This window comes from Branchiostoma lanceolatum, chromosome 15 (genome assembly GCF_035083965.1).
Source record: "Branchiostoma lanceolatum isolate klBraLanc5 chromosome 15, klBraLanc5.hap2, whole genome shotgun sequence".
Lineage (NCBI taxonomy): Eukaryota > Metazoa > Chordata > Leptocardii > Amphioxiformes > Branchiostomatidae > Branchiostoma > Branchiostoma lanceolatum.
Genome location: NC_089736.1, coordinates 3,127,281 through 3,151,367, shown reverse-complemented (window position 1 = coordinate 3,151,367; position 24,087 = coordinate 3,127,281). Strand labels below are relative to the sequence as shown.

Below are 24,087 nucleotides of genomic sequence, written 5' to 3'. Positions count from 1 at the left end.
CTTTTAACAGTACTGATAAAGCCTATTTCATACGAAGTCGTACGGAACAAAACATACCCACAACAGAGCACAGCGAAATTTTTCCGAGATGATTTCTTGGTTGAATTACGTTACCACCATCAAAGGATCCGCTCACAATGGAACACCATATGATAGAAACAGTAAACGCATTAAAGGCTCTTTTAATTTTAGATTTATCAGATGTTATCTCCAACGATAAAACATAAACGGCGACTTATTTGGGAATATTCTTTGACTTCTGACGAAACCGCTCATCAAAGGATCCACACACAAAAGAGCATTATGCAATATAAACATCGTTCAGTGACGAAATATGAGATTTCGTGATAGTGACGGTGTCAGCTATATCAAAATAAAGATATCTTTGCAATACATCGACACAAATTTTCACAACTGAAAAAAAAGCTATACAGTGTCATGCACAATTAAATGTCCTGTATCAGCATTTTACGTGACTACTGTGCATACTGTTGTGTGGTCCGGGTGACAATGAAACTTTACAGTAAAGTTGTCAGTGAAGATTTGATATGTTTTCTCGGCTAACGTTTAGTAGAAATGATTCTTATCTCGGACATTTAATATCACATCAAAGGATTAAACCACAGAAGAGCGAGTGGTGATAAAAACATCAATAAGCGAAGAGAAATGACGCTTTGGCGATAGCATCATGTATATCGATTCCAAATGTGATCCGATATTTTTGGTATTCCTTTGAAAGTTACATCATACACGTATACAGATATCCTCGAGCTCTGATCCTACCTTCTGTGACCTGCCTTGTTAGAAATATCGGAAGAAATGGTACTGTACCTTTTTTCTAAATTTGTGATGAAATTTGTTTTCTACGCCTCACAGTTAGAATAACATTGTCCATTAATGAGCTTTCAAATCTTGCTGGCATTATTGATGTTTTCCTCATTCACCAGATTTCTGCTTACAGATCCTGGTTCGTATCAGCTCAGGGTTGCTCGTCACGGAAATCAGAAAAACACTTAGCCTCCTTAGCAGATTTGCGGATTAGCTTTTTGGGCTAATATTACTTTATATTTTCTGATTGTATATTAGTCCTCTGCTTTCTGACTGTACCCAGTTTCTCATAGCAAGGGAGGCGGATTGTCAGTATTTTATTTATTTATTTATTTCTAAAGACAAACTTTCATGCGCAGGGATAGGTCAGTGTCTCCTGAATTATGTACAGTTTTGTAAAATGGGTTGTTAAAAATATAAAACGATAACACACCAAATTTTTTTTGTGTGTGTGGGGGGGGGGTGTCTTGCTATGTGCAGTGTGTGTCCTCTTCCATGTTCCTGAACCCCCTGTTCCAATATTTCTTCATCTTAAAGATCTATTTGCTCCTTTCCAATATCCGTATCTCTGCTCGTGTTTGTTTGTTTTTATTGCATACCCGTACCCGGAAACCGCCTCATGGTGTAACACACCAGGTTTGTACTAAAGAGGACAAGCTTACACCAATGTTATGCTTTTTGATGGAATTTTAAATCATCTTGCTTCATGTATCAGGAATAGGGAAAACTACTGAACTAATGTATTGTATTGAAGAAAGAAGGACAGGACCAGTGTATGAAGAGGTTCCACATGTATTGGACATACTTTGATGAAGGTTGAACAAGATCAAACAAAACCCGTCAATGGTTTAGACCGTTGGTAAGGTCATAATGCACAACAATACAGGGATCAACTCTTTGCAATAATGGTCTTGAGTAAATAATGCCAAGCCAGGTTTCCTACTGCTGACAGTCTCTAATGCAGACAGCGTGATTTAGAATGTATTTATAACAACTACTAAAGCATCATCATCTACTGAACCAAAAAAAACCCTGCTTGTGTTCAGATATATAGTGAACCTTAACCCAACATAATGTAATATGTCCATAATGGGACAGTACACTAAGCACCAGCATAGAATCATTATTGATTATATTTGACTACTGCTTCGATTCTTGTTGCAATCTACACCATGAATTTTCTACAGTAGCCTAGAGTCTTTGTGTCTATGCGCTGTACTTTTAATACATGGCAAATCTTAATCTTAGGATCTCTATTTTGTGTTGAAGTCTAAATTGCAAAATGAAGTAAAATTGTCTTTAAAGTTGCAACATGTGCATGAACTAGTATATATCTGGGTTAGATACAACTATGACAAAATCAAAATGGCACCTAACACTGACTCGGTAAAATACACCTCTAGATACGTAAACTACCAGTAGCATGACGAATCATGCAGTCATCACTTTGAATTAATCGTACTTAATTTTCCATGATACTTTTAGAAGCCTAGAGCTGCCTCTATTCGTCTGGACCAAAATGATTTGCAGGTTAGGATACACATTATATGTATCAGCAACATTTAACGTTCTTATCTGCCAGCAACTATAATCTGCAGTGGAGAACTTAGCGGCTTAAAACAACACTAGCAAAAGCAAATTACGTTTTATTTATGTCTAATAACAGGCCACCGGTCGAGATGGAATAACGGTTGCCCATATCTGGTCACTTTCTCTGCGTGTCCTGTTGGTGTCTAGGCTCCCACGATATCCTTGACCACGTCGCAAATGGCGGTTACCATGTCCTCGATGGAGAAGATCTTGATTGCAATGTCCATCGTCTGTAGGATAACACAAAGGTATACATTTAGTTTGAGGCAGAACTACTGGTCTAGCACATTATGTTCCAAGTCAACATGAAAACAAAATTCCTGATGTTGTTTTCTTGATGATTAGATCAATATACATCTTTTGAAAAGTAAGCTTACAGTCAGACTGTGTGTATTTGCAGGGTTTTGAGCTTTTGTGTGCTTTTAGGTCCATTCTGTTTCTGAATCTGTATATTTATGATTAAACAATGCATTTACACATGCTGGAATCTCGAATTTCTTTGTTCGTATGGAATGAAAATTCCTGGGCATGGTCGTCTTGTTTTTGGTGAACCCATGAATGAACCCCGTTATAATAAAGCAACGTGGAATTTTCTAGGACATGTGCAACATGAACAACCTTTAGCAAGACAACCTTTAGCTCTGCTGCATTGTCCTATAAAGTAACTCCTTAGCTGCTTTCTACACAGACCAAGAGGATATTGAAACCTGAGAACCTCCCTCATGTAGTTTTCTCGTCTGGTCTCATCTATTCTTGAGTCTAACTGTTTGACCGTTTGGGCATCAAAGAATATCTAGCAACTTGTTTTCTGTTCTTCTTAATTAATGTTTAACTTATAGGCATAAGCTTACGTTTATGATATGGTGACTAAGCACGGACACTTACCACCGGATCGTCTCCAAAGAACGAGACCTTCATCCAACCCTCGAAGCTGCCCGTCTGTGCCACGGCCACGGTCACATGGAAGCCCATCTCCCTAATGTCCAGTACTCCTCCCAGCACGCCATTGATAGCCTGATAACGGGGGAAACATGAAAAATACATATTATGAGACCTTTATAGTGTATAAATGATGGCATTGCTTTCGTACTGTATATGTACATGTATGCAATATAGGTGGGTCGACTGCAAAGGGGCATTTCATGCGATCCATGCAATTTTCAAAGATAAGTCTACTTATAAGCATTATCTTTATCATAATAGCAACAATACAATATGATATAATATAAGCTTTATATTCTACGGTTTTGCTTTGATATATATACATATATATATATTATCATAAATGTAGCTATCTTACTTTCTAGAACTTCTTTTAACAGTAATTTAATGGAATGATGCTAACCTTACAAACATATGAAGTACATATAGAAAATGTTTGAAGCCGGTTATACTATTCTGACCAAAATAATGCAATTTTATATCATCTACGGATGGTGTTCCTGATGGTTTGTACTTACCCTCTCTGCCACTTTGATGCCAAACTCATGAGTTTCCCTGACGGCAATCAGTGTTCCCTCTGCAGCGTAGACACCAACGCTAGAGATACACAAACAACAAAAATGTACTTTAGTGTATAACAAATCAATCTGCATCAAAAGGTTTCTCAAACGCTAACAAATCCTATACATTTCTATTCATGCTGTGACACAAGCACCTTCTGCAACGACACAAATATTATGAAGAATCAAAACTAGGTTTTAATTCAAATGCAATGCAGTTTTCAATCGGAATATTGTGTCAAGCTCCAAAGCTTCAGTATGAATTAGTGCAAGTACTGTTTCCACTTACTCGCATGTTGCGTGCACTGTGACTTTTGTTCCCTCCAAAACGCCCTTTGCTGCGTCAAGAGTCCAGCGGCTGTTGTCTACTACCACCTGAGCGCCCGAGACGGCTAATTTGGCAACGTCCAGTGTGTGCTTGGTTGCTTCGACAGTCCCCTTTGCAATCTGTTACACAATGTGAGCATGTATATAATTAGTGTTATTAATTCTACACGTAGTGTTACAGCCTACATTCGTTCTCCAAAGTAGTCAAAGCAGGCTGTAGGAAATGAATAGCACAATTGCGCATGTGTTAGAAAAAGAGATATTGCCTGCCTTCTTCACGTTCAGATATCCATAGTTGACAATGATTTTGCAATAATTATATAAATTACTACAATATGCCTGTGATATTTAGTAGATAACTATATTTTTTCTTTATCCATTCAACTTTAAGGTGCTTAGTTTGCAGAGTAGTATACTTGATTTTACCTCTAGAGCAGCTTGGCACACTGCTAGTCCTGCATTGTACGTATGGCACGGAACATCATCTACAGTTCAACAACAGGTAGACCTACGTAAATGACATGCTTGTAAATCTTCCCTATGACACAATTTACCTCATATGTTCTATTTCCATCCATGGCAATAGAATATATGATCATGGTGTTAAAACATCACTGTTGGTTGAAACTAACTCCAAGCTCAATCTCTGTCGTCGGAATAAGATGCATAATTAAGGATGGTGATGATGATTATGATTTCATGAACGTTGTTGAAAGTCAAACATGCCATGTACTACAAGAAAAATCTAATCTAAGTTGGATTCGTATAATCAACTTTTGTTAGGTTTTCGACAGAAGATATCCTATAGGGATGTGCTTACTTTCTAATTTGATAGATACACAAGAGTGTGGAGAAAATTCAAACTATGTACTAGATTTTGTTTTTAAAACAGCTTACACCATTCACAGTCACGGAACGCGCAACTTCGCTGTTTTTGATCGAGATCAGCGACAGCATCGTCGAACTTCCTCTTTTCGTTGTCCAAGTCCCGTTTTGCTCCCTCCATATCTGCAACTGCGTTGTCAAAGTCACGCTGTGCTCTGTCAACCTATAGCGTATTGCATAAGGGCGGTTACTTACTTTTGAAGCCACACGAGATAAGGTAAACTGTCTTGGCATTGCTCTATCACTGTCACTAACGGGTGAAATGACCTGTGTTTAAAAGGCTATCGAATATAACGGTAGGGAATACGTGTTGCCGATAGGCATTTGAAGGAAAAATATTATGACAATTGTGTTTTGTATAATTCTGAGTTTCTCCTAGAGTCTAAAGGACAGTAAGATGATCGTTGTAAGATTTAATCCTTTTCTTTGATGTGTCGGATACTCAGTTCCTTTAGTAAATTTAGTTTATGTCATACTTCAAAGCTGTGCACAATTTGGAGGCTTTCAAATGACGATTCTACCAACGTACATCAGCCTGAGCATCATTAAAGGGTCCTCTCGCGGAATCGCAGTCTTGGTGAGCTTTGCTGACGTCACTCCTGGCACCGTCCAAGGCCTCGTTCGCTTCCTTCACGAGTTTGTCCAGGGCTCCTTCCACCTTGTCTCGCAGAGTACTAAAAAAAGGATAAACAGCTTCGGTATCTCTTTGTGATTCGAGAATAGACATATCCGTGTACCGTTGTATTACCTGCTACCATAACATGTTAAGTAACCGTTGATGTAGTTTAAACATTCGGAGCAACCTAATAAAGGGTAATGGTACATGAATCACTGCTACACGTACAGATTATGATTAGTTGACTTCAGGTTGTGATTATAATACTTAGATGTACATTTTATTAGAAAAAGCTGTTTTGAGTTGATTAACAGACCTGAAAAGGTCGTTCTTGAAGGTCCCAGTTGCTGAAAAGTGAGCTTCTTTCAGAGATCCATAGCTGGCCTCTATTTCGAGAGATGCTGAGAACATACCGAGGAAGCTCCCTTCGATGTAGAAGTAAGTCCTGGATGCATCCATAGAAATGATTGTGCTGGCGTGAATGCCGAGTACGGTGACGCTACCGTCGATGAGTAGCTCTGCATGTATCGGAATCCAGCTGATGTCGACTTTAAGGATAGGGCCAGTTTCGGAACCTGACCCAGAAATCTGGATCAAGCCGTTACCGATGTCAAATGAGCTCACTGTGACTTTGGCGTACAGGGAGGTCGAGTCAAGTTTTATGTCTGCACTCACGCTGAAGGAGAGGATTTGTAGAGTACCACTGAAGAAGAATCCTTGAGGGATGGTTACACCGTTCGGAAGGGTTTGCTCTATTGCAGAGAACGAAATACTGGCTCCGTCAGGAAAACCGATTTCTTCCAAGAAAGACGGAAGTTGAAAGGTTTGACCGAAAGCACGGAGAATGGCAGGGACGGTCAGAACACTGATAGAGCCTGAGCAGTAGTTCTGTCGTGGATCTATCTTGTTCACTCCTATGTACGCAGAGCCCTCGATGGTGGTGGCACTGGGGTTGTTTTGGTATCCAATTATAGCACGGCCACCAAATTCCAAAGACGCTATGACAGTGGGCTCAGGAGTAATTGACAGCTCAAAGATTATGTCACCGATTGCGAGGAAATCAAGCCCGAACGCTTCGTTCCACATCCCTTCGGAAGACATTCTGAGGTACCCTCCACTTTGCGAGACTCCAATACCGCCCCTCAAGATCACAGGAGGGGTTTCAAATTCCAGTGAGCCAGTTATACCTATGGCATTATTGGTGGTCCCAACCTCAATCTCGAACCCTACATCTTGCATCACAATACCATCAGCGAGAGACACCGGGGTTCCCACCACCGCCCTCATGTACAGGTCACTCACAGTGGTCAGGGTCGCAAGAAGATTGAGTTCAATGTCAGCTCCTAGCAGCTTTTTCACAACCTTGCAAAAAAAGTCCTGACCACAGTCTGCTGGGAGCGTAAAAGATGCTGCAATACTGACTCCTTGGTTGATGTTTACATCAGCAAGTAGCGGGGACGACATTGTCAAGTGCTGATCTCGGGGCATTGTGCTAGGAGACACCGCAAAGGCAACGCTAGTTTGCGACAAAATGCTTGCTCCTGGAATTACTGAAATGTCTAGTGCGCCTCCAGTAAGTTTGCTAACGGCCGGAACTATGCCAATGTTTGACAACGTCACGCCTGCCGCCATGACCAGGTTGCTCTGCACCCTGCCCACTATCATCTCGACAGTGCTACTCCAGTCACCGATCACCGCACTTCCACCAAGATGGACAGCAAATTCCTGACCAAACATTATTGATACACTGGGGTCTACAATAGAGAAGTCTTCGAGGCCGATTCCAAGCAAAATATCTCTTAATGGACCGAGTGGTAAAAACGACGCACCGAACTCTTGGATCAGGGCGCCTACAGGCAACTCATCTTGTACAGAACCGGTTGCAGAATAGTCCAGTGTTGTTGGATCTCTGGCGACCGACAAAGCGACGGTTAACTGACCAATGGTCCACACTGATTCTAATTCAAAACTAAAATCATAGCTATTTCCTGAAGATGGTGACTGCTTTTCTAGCTGGAATGATGCTGTTAAATCCTCCAAAACGAGGACGTTTTCTATTATGACTAGAGTGTCGTCCACATCGGCAGTTACTGTCATGACGTCAGTATCTGTGTCATATTCGAAGCTCTTCAGGGATCCGGCTAGAACATCTGCAACAGGTAACTGAGCTGGAAGACTGATTGACGTAAAAGAGGTTATCACTTTGCTCAGCAGAGCGGACACAGGGACTGTCTCGTCAGAAAGGACCTTAAACATGTAACTGTTGCCGTCAAAACCGAGAAAGAACGTCCCAAATGGAACATCATCAGAGAGCTTCATTGTGAAGGCAATGCCCAACCCACTCGACAGCTCCGAAGCCACCTCGTTTAGAAGAGGTACCGGATAATCAAGCTCTGGCGTTGAAGTCGTTCCCAGCAAGGCGGCCTCGGGAATAATTATATCACTTATGATAGGAACAACAACGTTGTCATCGACCACATCTCGGATGAGATCGCCAAAGCGGACAGACTTGACAGACATGCCCATCGAAAACGACTGAGTAGTCGAACCGTCATCTGCCTGAGCTGAGCTAAGGAAAAAGAAGACCTGCGAGTCGAGAATGTTTGTTTTGAAGTCCAGTTCTAAGCTGTATCCACCGTCCACGATCATAACCTCAACATTTATGTCTGTAACAGAGATACTGTCAAGCTTTAGTAGGTGGAATAAATCGCTAACATCATTACCAGGAACAAACGAGGTTAGCCCTGTGATAAGTCTGTCAGTGGTGACACCTGTAATTTCTGCTACCGTGCCACTGAGAGTAAAACCGTCGTCGGATTTCTCTAATGTCACCGTGAAGTCGACATCGCCAATGGACCACACACCGCTAAACAAGGCATTGAAAGAGGAGGGTAGAGTGTATGTGACAAAGACAGAAAATTCATGAAGCGTCGCGACAGAGGGTACGATAGCAATAGGTTGTGTGGTGCCTCCTGAAATAGATAATTCATCTTCACATCGATCAACATAGCTACTAGAGACTGCGACGTTAAGCAGATCAGAAGCGACACCGCTCCTATAGTCATCTAGCGACAGATTTGGAAGGACATCTGAAAGGAGAAAGCCTACAGTCAAACAAAACTCAGGGTCACAAGTTATGTCGAGTCGACATCCGCTGAGCGCTAGGATGACGGTGCAGTCTGGGCTGACGGTGTAGGAACCCTCCACTGCGTCGGTGAGAAGCTGTTGAAGCTCGGGAAGGATGCCACCTAGAACGAGGAAAAGAAACACAATGAGAAAGTACTCAGACATGTGATAAAGGCTTCGTTCATTTTTTAGACATTCCTCAAAGAATTGTGCCTGCATGACCCTCCTCTCGTGTGGGAAGTGTATGTAAACGGATCGGAGTAGTAATTTTGATTATGATTTTGAAATATATGTTGTTTGTTTGTACTGTTTGGGGCATGCCTTGGACCCTAGATCATACTGGTGAAACACATTACTGGTGTTTCTTGCTATGTCTTGGCCTCTTATAATTGTATGCTCATGTCATTTAAATATTCGAATCAAGTGAAGACACCTGATGCGGGTGGTTGTGGCTGTGAGAGCAAAGTGGTCTCGGGCAGGGGGGTCGGTGGTGGATCGCCAAAGGCCCAGCGGCCGAGGGTGGTCGTTGATGACACGCCTAGTTCCCCGAGGGTGGTCGGTGGCAGTGCCTCGGGCAGGGTTGTCGGTGGTGCCAACGGCCCGGGCAGGGTTGTCGGTGCCGGTGGCTCGGGCATGGCAGTTGGTGGCTGTGGTGGCAGCGGTGGGGACAGCGTGGGTGGCTGTGTGCCACCTGTATGACAAGATATAGAAGTTAAGGCATTGCCTTAAAGACAGAGACTGGAAACGATGAATACAAAATGGAAAACATGAATGTAGGAATAATTGCCATTCAGCTTCTTAATCAAATTCAGAGCATTATGACACCATGCAGACAACAGGGAAAATGTTGATTTGGAATGGAATGAGCCCAATTCTAGCTACCGTTTTCTTACTAATAGTCTCGCCAAACCTCTCTGCGGACTGAAGAATAAAAGAAATTGGACAAAATTGGACAAACGAAGTGGTTACAAACCCAGGAGGTCCTGGATCATGACAAGGACGGAGCTGGCCATGTCGTCAATGGAGAGGATGTTGATTGGAATGCTCGTCATCTGGATAAGATGTAAAAGTTGTAACAACTTTGTCAACTTTAAAATTCAACCGGTATCATGCTTCAGTATGCTTCAAGATACACATATATACAGTACACAAACACTTATTCCATTGATACACTAACCAGAGGATTGCCCCCGAAGAACGAGGCCATCATCCAGCCGTCTATGCTGCCAGTCTCTGCCTCGCGATCGGCCGCCGTTGCACCGAGGCCCATCTCAAGGATGTCCAACACGTTGAAACCTAAGTCCTGAATATCCAGCACTCCTCCCAGAACCCTGAGTGTTGCCTAAAAAATAATGACGAAGACAGAATGCATTTTAAAAGCTCTTATAATTATATATAAATGCACATTAGATGAGGCTGCTTTGATACAGTCTGTAACTTTGATACGGTCTGTAACTATAGCATACTCCAAACTAGAGAAGTTATAAACATTATAGTTGTATGGTAGACACATTTACTTAATCACATTTACCACAATTTCAGATGGAGGGAACAGACAATGCGAATACAAAATTTGAAAGTGGGTAAAATAATTCTGACAAATGAGGCAGCTTTCCTGCGGAAGTTACCTTTTCTGCCATTTCCTGTGCAGTAACCAATGTTTCCTCTGCAGCGGACACGCCAATACTGAAAATAGGCAAGAACAAAAGTTGATCATCGATAGAGGATAATTTGAGCAATTTCTTTCCTGTCAGCATGCATCCTGTATGGTCGTGTGATTTTCTACCTTATAAGATGATATGGTGCGCAACTGCTCCTGAATGTGATTAAAGCCTAGAATAGACTACACCAAATCAGGTGAAAATAATTGGCTCACAGCTGCCAAGTCTATTCCCAAGTATCTAAATCCTCATATAATCTTTAAAGTAAATAACACAATACTAGGTAATGCTTACATGAAATGCCTTATATCAAACTGGGAAGGTTTTGCATCCAACAAGAAAATATTGGTACTTACTCGCAGGAGCCGTGCATGGCGGTTTCTGTTACTCCCAAAACACCTTTTGCTACATCAAGAGTCCCGCTGCTGTTGTCCGCCACTTGTTGGGCAGCTGTAGCGGCCAGTTGGGCAGCGGACAGTGTCTGCCTGGTTACTTCAACCACCCCCTTTGCAATCTAGTAAGCAGTAGAAACAAAGGTGTTGAAATGATCCATGTGGGACTACATCCAATGTTTTTAAAAAACACTTTTCAATCTAATAGAAAGAAGAAAATATGTCCCGCTGTGCCTGTGGCATTGAAGTTGTGCAAGAAAGGCATGAGCTTCTTTCCTCACGCAAAGATGTCGATAGTCCCCACTTGCAAGTCACTTTATAGCGATATCTCTAGATTAGACATCTGAAATTGGTTTCAAGTTGCTCTTAGTAAGCCGTTAATTTTAGGAATGTTTATTTGTTGACAACATGATAGGATTTACCTCTAGAGCAGCCTGGCACACTGCAAGTCCGGCATTGTACGCATGGCACGGAGCATCCCCTACAGTTCAACAACGGGTAAACTCACTTAAATGGTGTTTCAAGTATGTCTCTTTTACGACTAATATATCAGCATTAGATATACCACTGCCCCAAGTTGTCTAAAATGACAAAAAGGACCAGTTTCATAGGTAAATGGAAACGTACAAATGGGCGAACAGGGAAAAGTCGCTATGCAGACTCTGTGAGGGAATACAACACACTATGCCTAGTTGCATTATGTGCATCCATGTTATAAGGATCTGCATGAAAATGAATATTCGGTATCATGGCGTTTCAGTGAATGTCGCCATTGAATATTGATGGAGAAGAAGAGTTCTATTATGCATGTGGAGAGCCTTGAAGCTAGTGTATGTAGGAATGAAGAATGCCTTACACCAATCACAGTCACGGGGCTGGCAGTTTCGCTGCTGTTCCTCCAGATCGGCTACAGCGCTGTCGAAGTTCGCATTTTCACTCTCCAACGCATGATTTGCAGCGTCCAAACTTGCAACTGCGTTGTCAAAGTTAAGTTGTGCACTGTTTACCTGGAAGATAACACAGGACCGTTTTTTTGAAATCGTTTTGAAGCCACATTGGGTGAACTAGGGTATCATGGTCTTTTCTATTCGTTTTCGTTGATGAATGATTTTGTCGCTAAACAGGTATGATATAGCGACTGCAAAAATACACTGGGTTTCCGCAACAGTAAGATACTTTCAGTTATGGTTGAGTGTTAGTACAATCTGACAACTCACATCAGCCTGTGCTGAATTGAAGTCTGTCCTTGCAGCATCACATGCTTGCTGGGCGACGCTAACGTCACCGCGGGCAGAGTCCAAGGCCTGGGTGGCTTTCTTCAGGACGATGTCTTCGGTTGCCTCGACTTTCTCCGCGACTTCGAGGCCAAAAGAATTGGCTTCGCGGGTGGCGGCTAGTGTCTCCACTGCAGCCGTGACTCCAATACTGAATATAATTAGAAGTGACCGTAAATCTAATCTATGTGGCTAAGGAGTTTTAGATGATATTCAGTCTTCAGTTAAAAATAGGGACAACATACTCATGACATCTTAAGATGCTGTTCATTTATGTATATTTCGTTTGTTTCAAGGCGTCTTCATTTGAGGTGAAGCATGATGTTTTTTCAAGTCGCTAGTGGTAGTGCAATGCGGCCTCGCTACGGCTCGCGTTTTCGGCCAAGTTAGTTCTACACTTTATATACATGGTCCTACAAAGTATCATTGGATACCTAGATTCTAATTCCTTTGTGTCATGAATGTGGGGATGTCCTATACAACAGCAGACAAAATATGATAGATTAGTACTAGTACATAGTACTAGTATGTCACATTAGAAAGAACCCAGAAAGACCTTACTCGCATGACTGGTGGACTTTGACTCTTGTTCCTTCCAAAACGCCAATGGCGGCGTCCAGTGTCCTGCGGCTGGTGTCTACCACCTGCTGGGCACCTGTAGTGGCCGCCGTGGCAACGCCGAGTGTACCCCTGGCTGCTTCCACTGTCACCTTTACTACCTGGAACATAACGTAAAGTTTAACATATATATACTGCATTTAAACTGTGGATTATTATCCTGAATTGTCTCAAATATTGCTATAAAAACGGAAAAAAGCAGTGCTATAACATGTAACATATAATGGCCTACACCTTCTAGCAAAGATTGCCAATGTTTCCAATATGATTTGTTTTGTAATTATGTTAGCAAAATTGTACATGTTAAATTGGATGCAATAGCTGTGGCAGTTATTATTCTTCTCAGACTGTCCGCATCGGCTACTCACATTAAAGAAAAAGACACCCCCATGAAACTCCTTATGGGCCGTACCCGGTCTTATGGGCCGTACCCGGTAAAATTATGGGCCGTACCCGGTCTTATGGGCCGTACCCGGTAAAATTATGGGCCGTACCCGGACTTATGGGCCGTACCCTGTACCTATGGGCCGTACCCAATGGCCGACATCGCCCGGCCACAGGGCGTAGTCGCGTGAAAGTCGCGTCTAGATACCCTGTACCGCAACGATACACAATCACACATAGCCTATGCTCTGGCAAACATTCCTGGCCACCTCTCTGCCGAGTGGCGTTGTACAAATCGCCCCCAATTTCGAGAACACTCACGCAAGCTGTGGCGAGATGCCGGCTGCAGTGCTCGCGTGGGGTCGAGAAACGCGGAAGTGAGCTTCGCATCGATCATCATCATCATCTGGGTTGTGTGGGAGGCGTCGCGAACAAAAATTATGTGGATCCGGACAAAACTCTCGAGCTCCTTGCTATCGGTACGCATTTCACAATTTCATCCATGGTATATAACTTTTATTACCGCCCTATTAGGTCACTCCTCCAACAGAGAGTCACTGTAACGTAAGATAATGTTCTTGTTATTATGATTACAGGGGATTTGATTTGTTTGTAAAGCGTGGAAGGGGGGAGGGCGGTGTAGCATGACAGGGAGCCCGAGCATGCTGCACTGCACAAGTGACCATATACCGACGAGACAGTGGTGTAATAGAGACAACAACAACAGCATATTGCTAAAACTCTAGGTGAAGATGAACTGTTTCTAGTTTAATACTCTCTAACATCTTTGACTGTCTTGTTCAATCTTCATTCCAGAGTATTGCACAATGACAAGAAAAAAGCCTATCAAGCTCCATCTTGGAAAGAAGGACAAAAGGACATATGCTGCCATCCCCTTTCCCAAAAGGAAAGTGGTACATTGTCTGACTCCCTTATCATCCCCGGCCAAGTTGGGCACTCAGACGACCAGCCCCCGTTGAACAAGGAACTCTTAGTTGGCAAAAGAAGATTTCAGTACTTATGGGTACAGGTGACTCACAAACAAACCTGGGTAAACCTATTTGGAGTAAGACATTAAAATCCTTCTCACATAACCAATGCAATATTCATACAGAAATTTGAAAGTATAGTGTTCAGCTGGCAGAATTTGATAGCAGCATTATTGTATCACTACAATCACAGATCTTATAAGGTCTTGGGGTCTTCATGTGTGCTCATGTGGTGGTTTTTGTCCATTTTTGTTCTTGTAGATTGTGATAATTTCTAATCTACAAAAGAGTCATTCATTCAGTAGGAAAGCAGAAATCAATAACAACTTGAATTTCAAAGGGACATTGATCCATGACACACTATTTGCCAATAAAGTCACAGTTTATTACTCTATATCTGTAAACCTTATGCTTAAAAGTTATAACACATTAAGTACCGTAGTAACAGTAATTTAATTGTTTTTTTTTATTTCAGGGCCCGTGGATTCCCCAACGACAAGTAGCAAGCCTGTCTACCCCTGTCAAAGTACAGATGCCATCTTTACAGAAACAGACCACCCTGAACAGTGGGAACCACCAACTAGGCTGGCTCTTGTGAAGGCAAAAAACCATCCCTTTGATCTGACATCAAGGGCACGCCGCAAGAAACCAACGAAGACTTTTTCTACTAAACTTGGTGCTCCTTTAAAGGGGCAGACTGATGTAAGGCAGTACCATAGAACAGATCTTTCAAAGATCCTGCCTCATGAGCGAATTGGTCTTCTATAAGTAAACTTCACTGCTGTATTCAAAATTTCAAGGTAATTTTTTTCTCCATTTTGCCAAACATTATCTTATTTCAAAGTGGAATGATTGTCGCATTGTCAAAATCATTCATTGATTTGAGTACTAGTTTGAAAAAGTAATTGCATATTGTTCAGATCTTACAGGACTTACATGGTTAATGATTAAAGATATGGAACATAATTAGGGGCTGCATGTAACGTATGACTTTGTATGATCAATCAGTAGAATTTTTGTGCACTGTTGCCATGTGGCGCATGAGCTGCCTCGCTCCCTGGTAGCTTTTACTGCACATGTTACAGGTCTTGGGGTCTTCATGTGTGCTCAAGTGTCTTTTCAAACTTTGTTTCTGTTTGAAAGAAGCAGTGCACACCGTGCACTTGTGATCCTTGGCCTGCTGATGGATCTTCAGGTGGTCACATGTCTTCTGTGGGGCGTGGGCCTTCCGGCGATGGTGGTACAACTTTACTTTGTTTGCAAATGTCAGTTTGCAGGTTGTGCAGGTGTGCTCTTTGGACTCATGTATGAAACAGTGTTGCCTGAAACCAGAGTATGACTTAAAACTCTTGCCACACTCCTTGCAGACTAGTACTTTATTATTGTGCTGAATGTCTACATGTTTTTTTAGTGCAAACTTGTCATGAAAGGATGTAGAGCATTTCTCACAAGTAAACGTTGCTCTGTGTCTGAGGTTGTGTCTTCTGTAGTGGGAAGCAGGTATATTTTCCCCACAGATGTCACACAAGACGATGTTTGATTCTAAAAGGGGAGAAGTGAGATATCTGTTATTTTAGTATGCACACATAGTTTGTTTATGTATACAAAATATGTGACAGTGTGAAGGGCTCAAAAGAAAAAAAGTACCAACAAACAACTTAAAAATCTGAATAAAACACATTGACATGTAACTATGTACTTTTACTGTCAACTTCTTATAATTAGTAACTGTAAATTTGGAAGAAAATTTCACTCAGTCTGACACCTGTTATTCACTCATATTGCAAATCCTCCCAGAGTTATCTATGACGCTGGTACCCAAGCTATCAATCACTGGTTTTAAGAGAAATAGAGTCATACAATTGTGGTACACAGGGATGTAACAATGCGCATGCAATGCACTTTTTCAATATTGAATGATACAATGAAACAAGTATATGAAAGTAGATATTCTCCAATGCTCTATACATACATGTTATACTGTATATTCACAGAAATAATTGAATAAAGAAAGGTCACCTGCAGTTGTGGCACCTGTTTCCTGTCCTTCTACAATTTGTGGTGGATCGGCATCATCTGTGACAACTGCGTCTGGGGGTTCTTCACCTGAATTCATCTTTGGCAGTGGTAGCAGTGGGATGGTCAAATTATTTGTATACAAAATGCCATGTTTATTGTTGCAATCAAATTTAATGACAAATTCTAGTACCTATAATTCCAGTATACAACACCAAAAAAAGGTTGCTTCTGAGGTTCGGTCCACTACACTCAGATCTAGTGTGCTCTCCCACCCTATATGATAGTATATTCAGAGAACCCTGTGGACAGAGATTATATCTCTATTGTAATCCATCTGATTCCTGTTGTTTCGACATTGGCTAGAATTCTAGAAACAGGTGATTCCATTGTGCGTTACCAAATCGTATATTTCACGGAATGATAGTCTAAATTCACTAGACATTTCACCAACCTTCCGTTGCACCTGCCGGCTGGACTGAACTTGGGTAAAAAGGAAATTTCCCGCCATAGAACAGCATCACTTCCGGGTTTCTCGACCCCACGCGAGCACTGCAGCCGGCATCTCGCCACAGCTTGCGTGAGTGTTCTCGAAATTGGGGGCGATTTGTACAACGCCACTCGGCAGAGAGGTGGCCAGGAATGTTTGCCAGAGCATAGGCTATGTGTGATTGTGTATCGTTGCGGTACAGGGTATCTAGACGCGACTTTCACGCGACTACGCCCTGTGGCCGGGCGATGTCGGCCATTGGGTACGGCCCATAGGTACAGGGTACGGCCCATAAGTCCGGGTACGGCCCATAATTTTACCGGGTACGGCCCATAAGACCGGGTACGGCCCATAATTTTACCGGGTACGGCCCATAAGACCGGGTACGGCCCATAAGGAGTTTCATGGGGGTGAAAGAGGTCAAACCCAAAATGCTTACTAGATTGTATTCAGTAGTCGTTCTTACAATGTAGAAAGTCACTTGTCCCACTTGTCACTTTTGTTAACTTGTTAACTTTGTCTTTTCCTATGCATTGTTTCATATCGCAATTAGCCCTCGGGCAAGAACTTGCAAATAGATAAAATTAATTTCACTTGTCAATATCGCATAATTGACCTTACCTCTAAAGCAGCCTGGCACGCTGCAAGTTCGGCTTGGCACGCAACATCAACTGGAATCCAACAGAATTTAGACTCGTATCTGAATTATGAATATGAATGACTCGTATATGACAGAACTAATGCATCAACATTGGCTGTTACAAAAAAACTTACCGTCGGAATACGGCTCTTTCACCTGCACATGTAGAATTAATGTTTTATATGCCACCCAATCACACCATGTCATCAATATTATCTATTTAAACATTTCATGTCATGAATTTGTATAATTTACTTCAAGGCGTTTAAAAGTACAAGGTTGTGCATGATTGGTGCTGTAATGATATTCTAGTTTGATAGTTGAACAAGAAGTGGTGCTGAAGATGAATTCTGAGATAAGCTTACACCATTCGCAGTCCCGAGACTGGCAGTTTTGCTGCTGTGCATTCAGGTTCGCTACAGCGTTGTCGAACTTCGCTTGTTCATTCGCCACGTCCTGTATTGCACCCTCCAAAATCACAACCGCGTTGTCAAAGTCAAGTCGTGCACTGCCAGCCTGTGATAAACGATAAACAATCAGGTCTTGGTTTATAAAGCATTCTGAGCAATGTACAGTGTTTAAGTTTCTTTTGTTAATTGTCGTTGATGAATAGGAATAGATGATAGCGTGGCTTCAACAGATGCACATAATTGTGTCTGTAACATTGACATTAATTCAGTTTTTGTATGCTGGTAAAATCCGAAAACTCACGTCAGCATATGCAGAATTGAAGACTGCCCTTGCGGCGTCACATGCTTGCTGGGCGATGCTGACGTCATTGCGGGCACTGTCCAATGCCTCTGTGGCCTCCGTCACGAGGCTGTGCAGGGCTTCACCCACTTTCTCTGCCACTCCGATGCCAAATGCGTTGCTCTCCTGTGTGGCAACCAGTGTCTCTTCGGCAGCGGCGACGCCAATACTGAAAAAAATAAAATAGTAAAGGTTCAATAGTCGTATTGAGACCATATATGTAGGGGTTGTCAAATCCACCGCGTCTTGGTAATATTATTGGAAGGCGTGAAAAATATCCTTTCCATTGACACAATGCCTGTCATCACTCCATCTAGTTATGAATACTGAAAGTATACTCAAGTACAGTCAAACCTGTATATAACGTTAAAAATCATTTAGAGGATTGATGCAATTGTCACTGCATACAGGTGACCACGGTTGGATCAAATCGAAAAGTCCTGTACATTATAAGAACTTTACCAGCCTGACATCAGTTTTAGATCTTAACACAAGGCATAGGCTCAGCATAGTGTTTATTCTGTGCTACTGGGAAGGTGTGGATTAATCCACGAAACCCACGAGAGTATTTCGACTCACTCGCACGAATCGTGCACTGAGACTTTTGTTTCCTCCAAAACAGCATTTGCAGCGTCAAGAGCCAAGCGGCTGCTGTCCACCACTGTCTCAGCAGCGGTGACGGCAACATTGGCAACGTCTAGCGTCTGTTTGGTTGCTTCTACCGTCCCCTTGGCAATCTAGTTTGCAGTGTGAGCATGCATATAAGTTTGGAATCACTACATACTATAATTGTAGAGCTGCATTGAAATTAAACATTTTCTTAGGACTACCAAGACGAAGCTGCTTATTGGAATGGAATAGCACTGATACATGTATAAGAAAAACATATCACTTGGTATCTCCATACAAACATTCCGTAGTGCCAAACAACACAGTAGTGATGTTAGTAAGATTGTGTATGTGGCTTTGGTTGAAAAATATAGGATAGGTCATTTTGTCAGTCTGTTTACAGTTAAGCTTTAATCGCCCCACTTAAAGTTATCTAGTTGGTCACCAAAGTTGCATGATTGACCTTACCTCAAGAGCAGCTTGGCACACCGCTAGCCCAGCATTGATGGCATGGCACGGAGCATCCCCTACAATTCAACAATAGGTAAATAGACTAAATTCAGCTATTTTCTTACTATCTATACATCAAAATTGGCTACTACTTAAACCTCTACCTCAATGGTTAGAAGACTACTTATTCATCTGTAGTAAGTAATCACAACATGCAATACTTATGGTAGTGACAATTTTACTGGATATGAATTCATATAATTGACTCCATGCTGTTTGCAAGTACATGATTCTGGGTCTACATGATTGGTGATGTAGTAGTTTGATAGTTAGACATGAAGTGCCACTGTACATAAATGCCAAGCTATGTAAATATAAAGAATGCCTTACACCATTCACAGTCACGGAACTGGCAGTTTCGCTGCTGTTCCTCCAGATCAGCTATAGCGCTGTCGAACTTCGCTTGTTCATTTTCCACGTCCTGTGTTGCACCTTCCAAACTTGCCACAGCGTTGTCAAAGTCAAGTTGTGCACTGTCAACCTGTAATAGATGATGCAGGGCCAGTTTATTTCAACGAAGTAGAATAAACTATTGCACAGTATTTTTCTACTTCTAGTTTTTGATGAATAGATAGATGGGTGCCTTTTTGGCCAATATGTTCATATAAAACATAGCCATGGCATAGACACATGGCAAACATCAAACACATGCGTTATCATATCTAATTCAAACACAGAATGTGTTAGATTATTTCCTGGATCCGAGTACAGACAGGAGTAACTGACATGGTCAATGCTGTCAACACAGCAAAACACCACAGGGCAGTCTGACATGTAGCCAGGCTACAGGACAACAGGTGGATGATAAGAGCCACTGAGATGACACCTAGTGGAGTGGAGGAGACGACGAGGGCGGCCCAATAGCTAAACAACTGGGCCCTACATGGCCAATATCTGCTGGACTTAGAAAAGACTGGAGTCGGTCAAGGGAGGGGTTCCTCGAAATGAGTGACAACGCCCTGGAATGATGATGATGATGATGATAACTTACATCAGCCTGGGCTGAATTAAAGGCTGCCACCGCAGCATCACACGCTTGGTGCGCGTTGGTTATGGCGCTGCCGGCACTGTTCAGTCCCTCCTTGGCTTCCTTCACGAAGCTGTCCAGGGTACCTTCGACCTTGTCCTGCAGAGCACTGCAAAAGAAGATAGGCATGGCTTTGGTTATTATCTCCATGAAAAATGGAGAATGATGCAGTTTTGTGTGTGTGTGTGTGTGTGTGTGTGTGTGTGTGTGTGTCTGTGTCTGTGTGTCTGTGTGTTTGTGTGTGTGTGTGTGTGTGTGTGTTTGTGTGTGCCTGTGTCTATGTGTGTGTCTCTCTCCGGCATGTGACCTTGTTCTTCTCTGAATTGATCAGCTATCTCTAAGAAGAGGCATAACCTTGTGCCGGTGTATTGCTTACCATTTTAGTATTCACCACTGCTGTGAATGTAGTTAACTGTTTGTTTCATGGCTCAAAGTTCCATTGAGGAGAGAAGAATATTGTTACCAGGAATATATGAATCACTGCTACAAACGGAGGTTGCAGTTACAATACTTAAGCCTGCATTTGCCGACAAAATGGAGGATATTTTCAGTTGATTGACACACCTGAAAAGGACGTCCTGGAAGGTCCCAGTAAAGGTTCCTCCCGGTAAAAGTTCTGAATAACAAAATAGAGAAATTAAGAGTCAAAATGGGCAGAGAATAGGATAGGAGAACATGATAGTAAAATGCATATACATGTTTCACTTCACAAACCCAAAGTACAAAAATCATTTCGAATTGATTAGTCATTATTCTACACGTTGCAGATTATGTACCGCCAGAGAAGGTAGTTTTGAGGATTTGCTTGCAGGTACAAATGTATTCATTGCAGTATCGTAAGCATTCTTATCAATCTTATCAATGACTTCAGCGTATCTGAACGATGACTTCGATTGAATCAACTATTTTCAACTCCAGGCAACGAGTCTATATAGTGACCAAGCGTTAAAAAGCGTACAACTCAATGCTGATAAAGATGGAATCTAAAGGAATTGTCTACCTGTTTCGATGTAAATGACCATGCGATCGGCTATTCCAACATTAGCCTCTGAAAAGATTTTCAACAGCTCATATGAAAGAGAAATAACAAAAGGTCCAACAAGTAGTTATCATGTGTTGATATACATGAATAGATTATCAGGATTGACTGCAAGGAAGGCTGGGTATACATGAGCAGCATTTGTTGTATTTTGCAAGTTTGTAGTTTGGGGATGTAGGGAACATTTTAGGGAGTTCATCATAGCTTGTGCTAATTGGTTCTATATTTACCTTTATTGGATATCTATGGTTTAGTAAAATAAAAGATAAGGTAGTCTATAAAATGTAGAACCTACCATCGTTCCAATTGACGTTCGTAGTTTCTCGAGAAAACAAAATGTAGGGTCGTTGGTTCAGAGGCGTCTGCTCCCATGTACAAGCATTTCCTTCTGCCAACACGAGCCAACCGAAGTCATAGGGACAGCTGCCGTAGCTCCGACTGATGAAGAAGGCTCTGCATCGACAATGACAAAAAGGGTAAGTGTGAGAGAAATTACCAGTCTTTAACATCTCAGTCTATGAATATTCAATATGCAAACAATCAGAAAACAAAGAAGGTACAAAAAAGAAGTCAAACCCAAAAAGCGTAGATTGTATTCTTTAGCAGTTCTTAGAATAGTCCCTTGTATTCTGTAGCAGTTCTTAGAATAGTCACTTGTTCCACTTGCCACCATTGTTATCTTGTATACTTTTTCTATGCATTGTTTCATGTTGCAATTAGCCCTCGGGCAAGAAATTACAAATACAATTTAATATATAAGTACATGCATTGTACAAGAGGAAGAGTCCAGTGAATTGATACACAGCTCGAGGAACAAGCTTTACCGTTCCCACATAGGGTCTCCTGCAACTGAAAAGAAGTTGTTAGGCTCAGTATTAATGTCAGTCCACGGTGATGAGAGTAGGCGAGCCGCGGAGAACCAGCTGTACTTGTCTGTGTTTTCTCCATTGAATATCAACTCGACATCTCCAGTGGGGGCCTCCAATACGATCTTCACCTATAACGGTAGAACGACAAACGTTAAATCGTGATCAATTAACATGGCAGTGTGTTTTCATGCTGTTTACTATGTTTCATCTTATGAATGAATAAAACCTATCCAATACATGTGTCCGTGACACATAGCTGACCTGGTAAAACTGTCCTGGCTGATAAGCAACAGAGTGGCTCACACATGAGTGAAATAAACATGTTTCAAAAGAAGTCTGTATGCCATTGGGTTCCTATAGGTTAATGTAATGCTGTGTGGCACAGGCATTTCCAAAAGGGTACGTAATTGATAGTGATGCTCCAAAAGAATAATGATGAATGTTTAGTAGACATAAACCTTCAATGACCAAAAGCTTCAAAATCTTAAATGCTGAGTCTTAAAAACAAAACAAATGGCATTCGTAAAGATTGAAATCTAAACAAAGTGGACAGAGTAAGTCAGTTAAACAAAGCAAGCACTTAAGGCCAAACATCTGAGCATCCGTCACAAAACGTACAAGACGGGAATCAAAGACAAACGTACCCGCTTGATGCCAAGCGATCCCCACTGCTCAACCAAAGGGCTCTTGTCGTGTAAGACATTAACACCGGCGCCAGCACTCCAGGCGTCCACAGCCTTCTGTCCCGTCCCTTTCACGGTCGCAAATATTGGCAGCCATTGAGTGCCTGTAGAAATAGAGATCAACATGTCAGTGATAAAGTTAAGTTAAAATCATCCCACACCATAATTGATGTATAGGGTGGTGCCCATCTCCGTTTCATAGCCCTGGGGCCACACTGTGGTGCAATCACTGCAGCAGGGGGCTAGTCCACTGGCAGTGGAGTGTGTTTTACTTCCATACTGTTTCATGAATATGTACCATTTTCATAAAGTACTCATTGCTCCTCTTGTCCAGAGGTACCCTACCTGGGGCTAGAACCCCAGTCATTCTGGTCCAAGTAATTTGAACAAGATGTGGCAGAGTAGCAAAGGCGCATACCACTACACCACAGGGACACCCCCATGGCAGTGATAAAGAGGTAACATATTTTATACTAAGACAGTCAACATCTGAGAGCTAATACGGCATATCTCACTCCCTTACCCATGCAAAGATGTCAGTTCAATATTGTACATGTCCCAAGGTAACAGACTCGTTCACTGGTATGACAAAGATATTATTTCAATGAAATGAATTACTGATCAATTTCATTGATCTAAATTTAATAAATAAGTTGTGACTCTCTGCCGTAGGTAAATGACAATATGAAATTACATGTTCGTTATTCAATATCGATGACTAACAAATACCTAGGTATGGGGGTGGCGGTGGCGGTGGCGGTGGGGTTGTAGGTGGAGGAGGTGGTGGCTGTTCCGTGACGGGTGGCATCGGAGGCGGCGGTGGGAATGGCCCTCCCAGCAAAATTTCTGGATAACAAATTGGAAAAATTAAGAATGAAAATAAAGTGATAAGAAATGTCATCACATGCATGCTTCGCTTGGTGGTGTATGTACTCGATGTAGTGATATGTACTGGGTGGCATAAAAACGCATTGTACAATGAAGCATTTCTAATAGTTGCAGATTATGCAACATTTCAGACAGTACTTTTTTTTTAGAAATCGTTCTTTTTATCAGACAGTAGTTTTGAGCATGTGCAAAAAGTATCTACTGCAGCATCCATTACATTATCTTAAGCATTTAGATTGAGTAGACACTTTTTAACTACAGTCTGACCAGTATCTAATCACCACTCAGCGTACTTGAAGAACATTGTCACTATAGACAGATGGCCACCTTTTTTATAGGCAGGATTCTTCATGCTGGAGTCAATGGGAAATATA

General features: G+C 41.9%; 2 protein-coding genes and 2 long non-coding RNA genes across 4 annotated transcripts; 1 reads left to right on the top strand and 3 right to left on the bottom strand.

Moving 5' to 3' along the window:
* Nucleotides 1–1,627: 1,627 nt before the first annotated feature.
* Nucleotides 1,628–12,929, bottom strand: LOC136421037 (uncharacterized). Its single transcript, XM_066408182.1, has 17 exons — nt 12,763–12,929; nt 12,145–12,352; nt 11,784–11,934; nt 11,350–11,408; nt 10,892–11,049; nt 10,503–10,560; nt 10,052–10,216; nt 9,848–9,926; nt 9,308–9,565; nt 6,065–8,996; nt 5,662–5,806; nt 5,145–5,295; nt 4,674–4,732; nt 4,210–4,367; nt 3,879–3,957; nt 3,304–3,432; nt 1,628–2,648 (listed from the first exon to the last, which is right to left on the bottom strand). Exons 1-17 carry the CDS (start codon nt 12,927–12,929, stop codon nt 2,562–2,564), a joined length of 5,043 nt encoding a protein of 1,680 aa, XP_066264279.1. The 3' UTR covers nt 1,628–2,561.
* Nucleotides 12,930–13,206: 277 nt separating this feature from the next.
* On the top strand, nt 13,207–16,216 carry LOC136420758 (uncharacterized). The gene is made up of 3 exons (XR_010753305.1): nt 13,207–13,682; nt 14,020–14,269; nt 14,668–16,216. It is a non-coding gene; the product is annotated as an uncharacterized lncRNA (long non-coding RNA).
* Nucleotides 14,556–17,117, bottom strand: LOC136420759 (uncharacterized). Its single transcript, XR_010753306.1, has 2 exons — nt 16,212–17,117; nt 14,556–15,734 (listed from the first exon to the last, which is right to left on the bottom strand). It is a non-coding gene; the product is annotated as an uncharacterized lncRNA (long non-coding RNA).
* Nucleotides 17,118–19,138: 2,021 nt separating this feature from the next.
* On the bottom strand, nt 19,139–22,265 carry LOC136421036 (uncharacterized). The gene is made up of 7 exons (XM_066408180.1): nt 22,098–22,265; nt 21,569–21,726; nt 21,235–21,282; nt 20,799–20,850; nt 20,199–20,343; nt 19,538–19,688; nt 19,139–19,224 (listed from the first exon to the last, which is right to left on the bottom strand). The coding sequence occupies exons 1-7, from the start codon at nt 22,106–22,108 to the stop codon at nt 19,139–19,141; spliced, it is 651 nt and encodes a 216-aa protein (XP_066264277.1). The 5' UTR covers nt 22,109–22,265.
* Nucleotides 22,266–24,087: the final 1,822 nt, after the last annotated feature.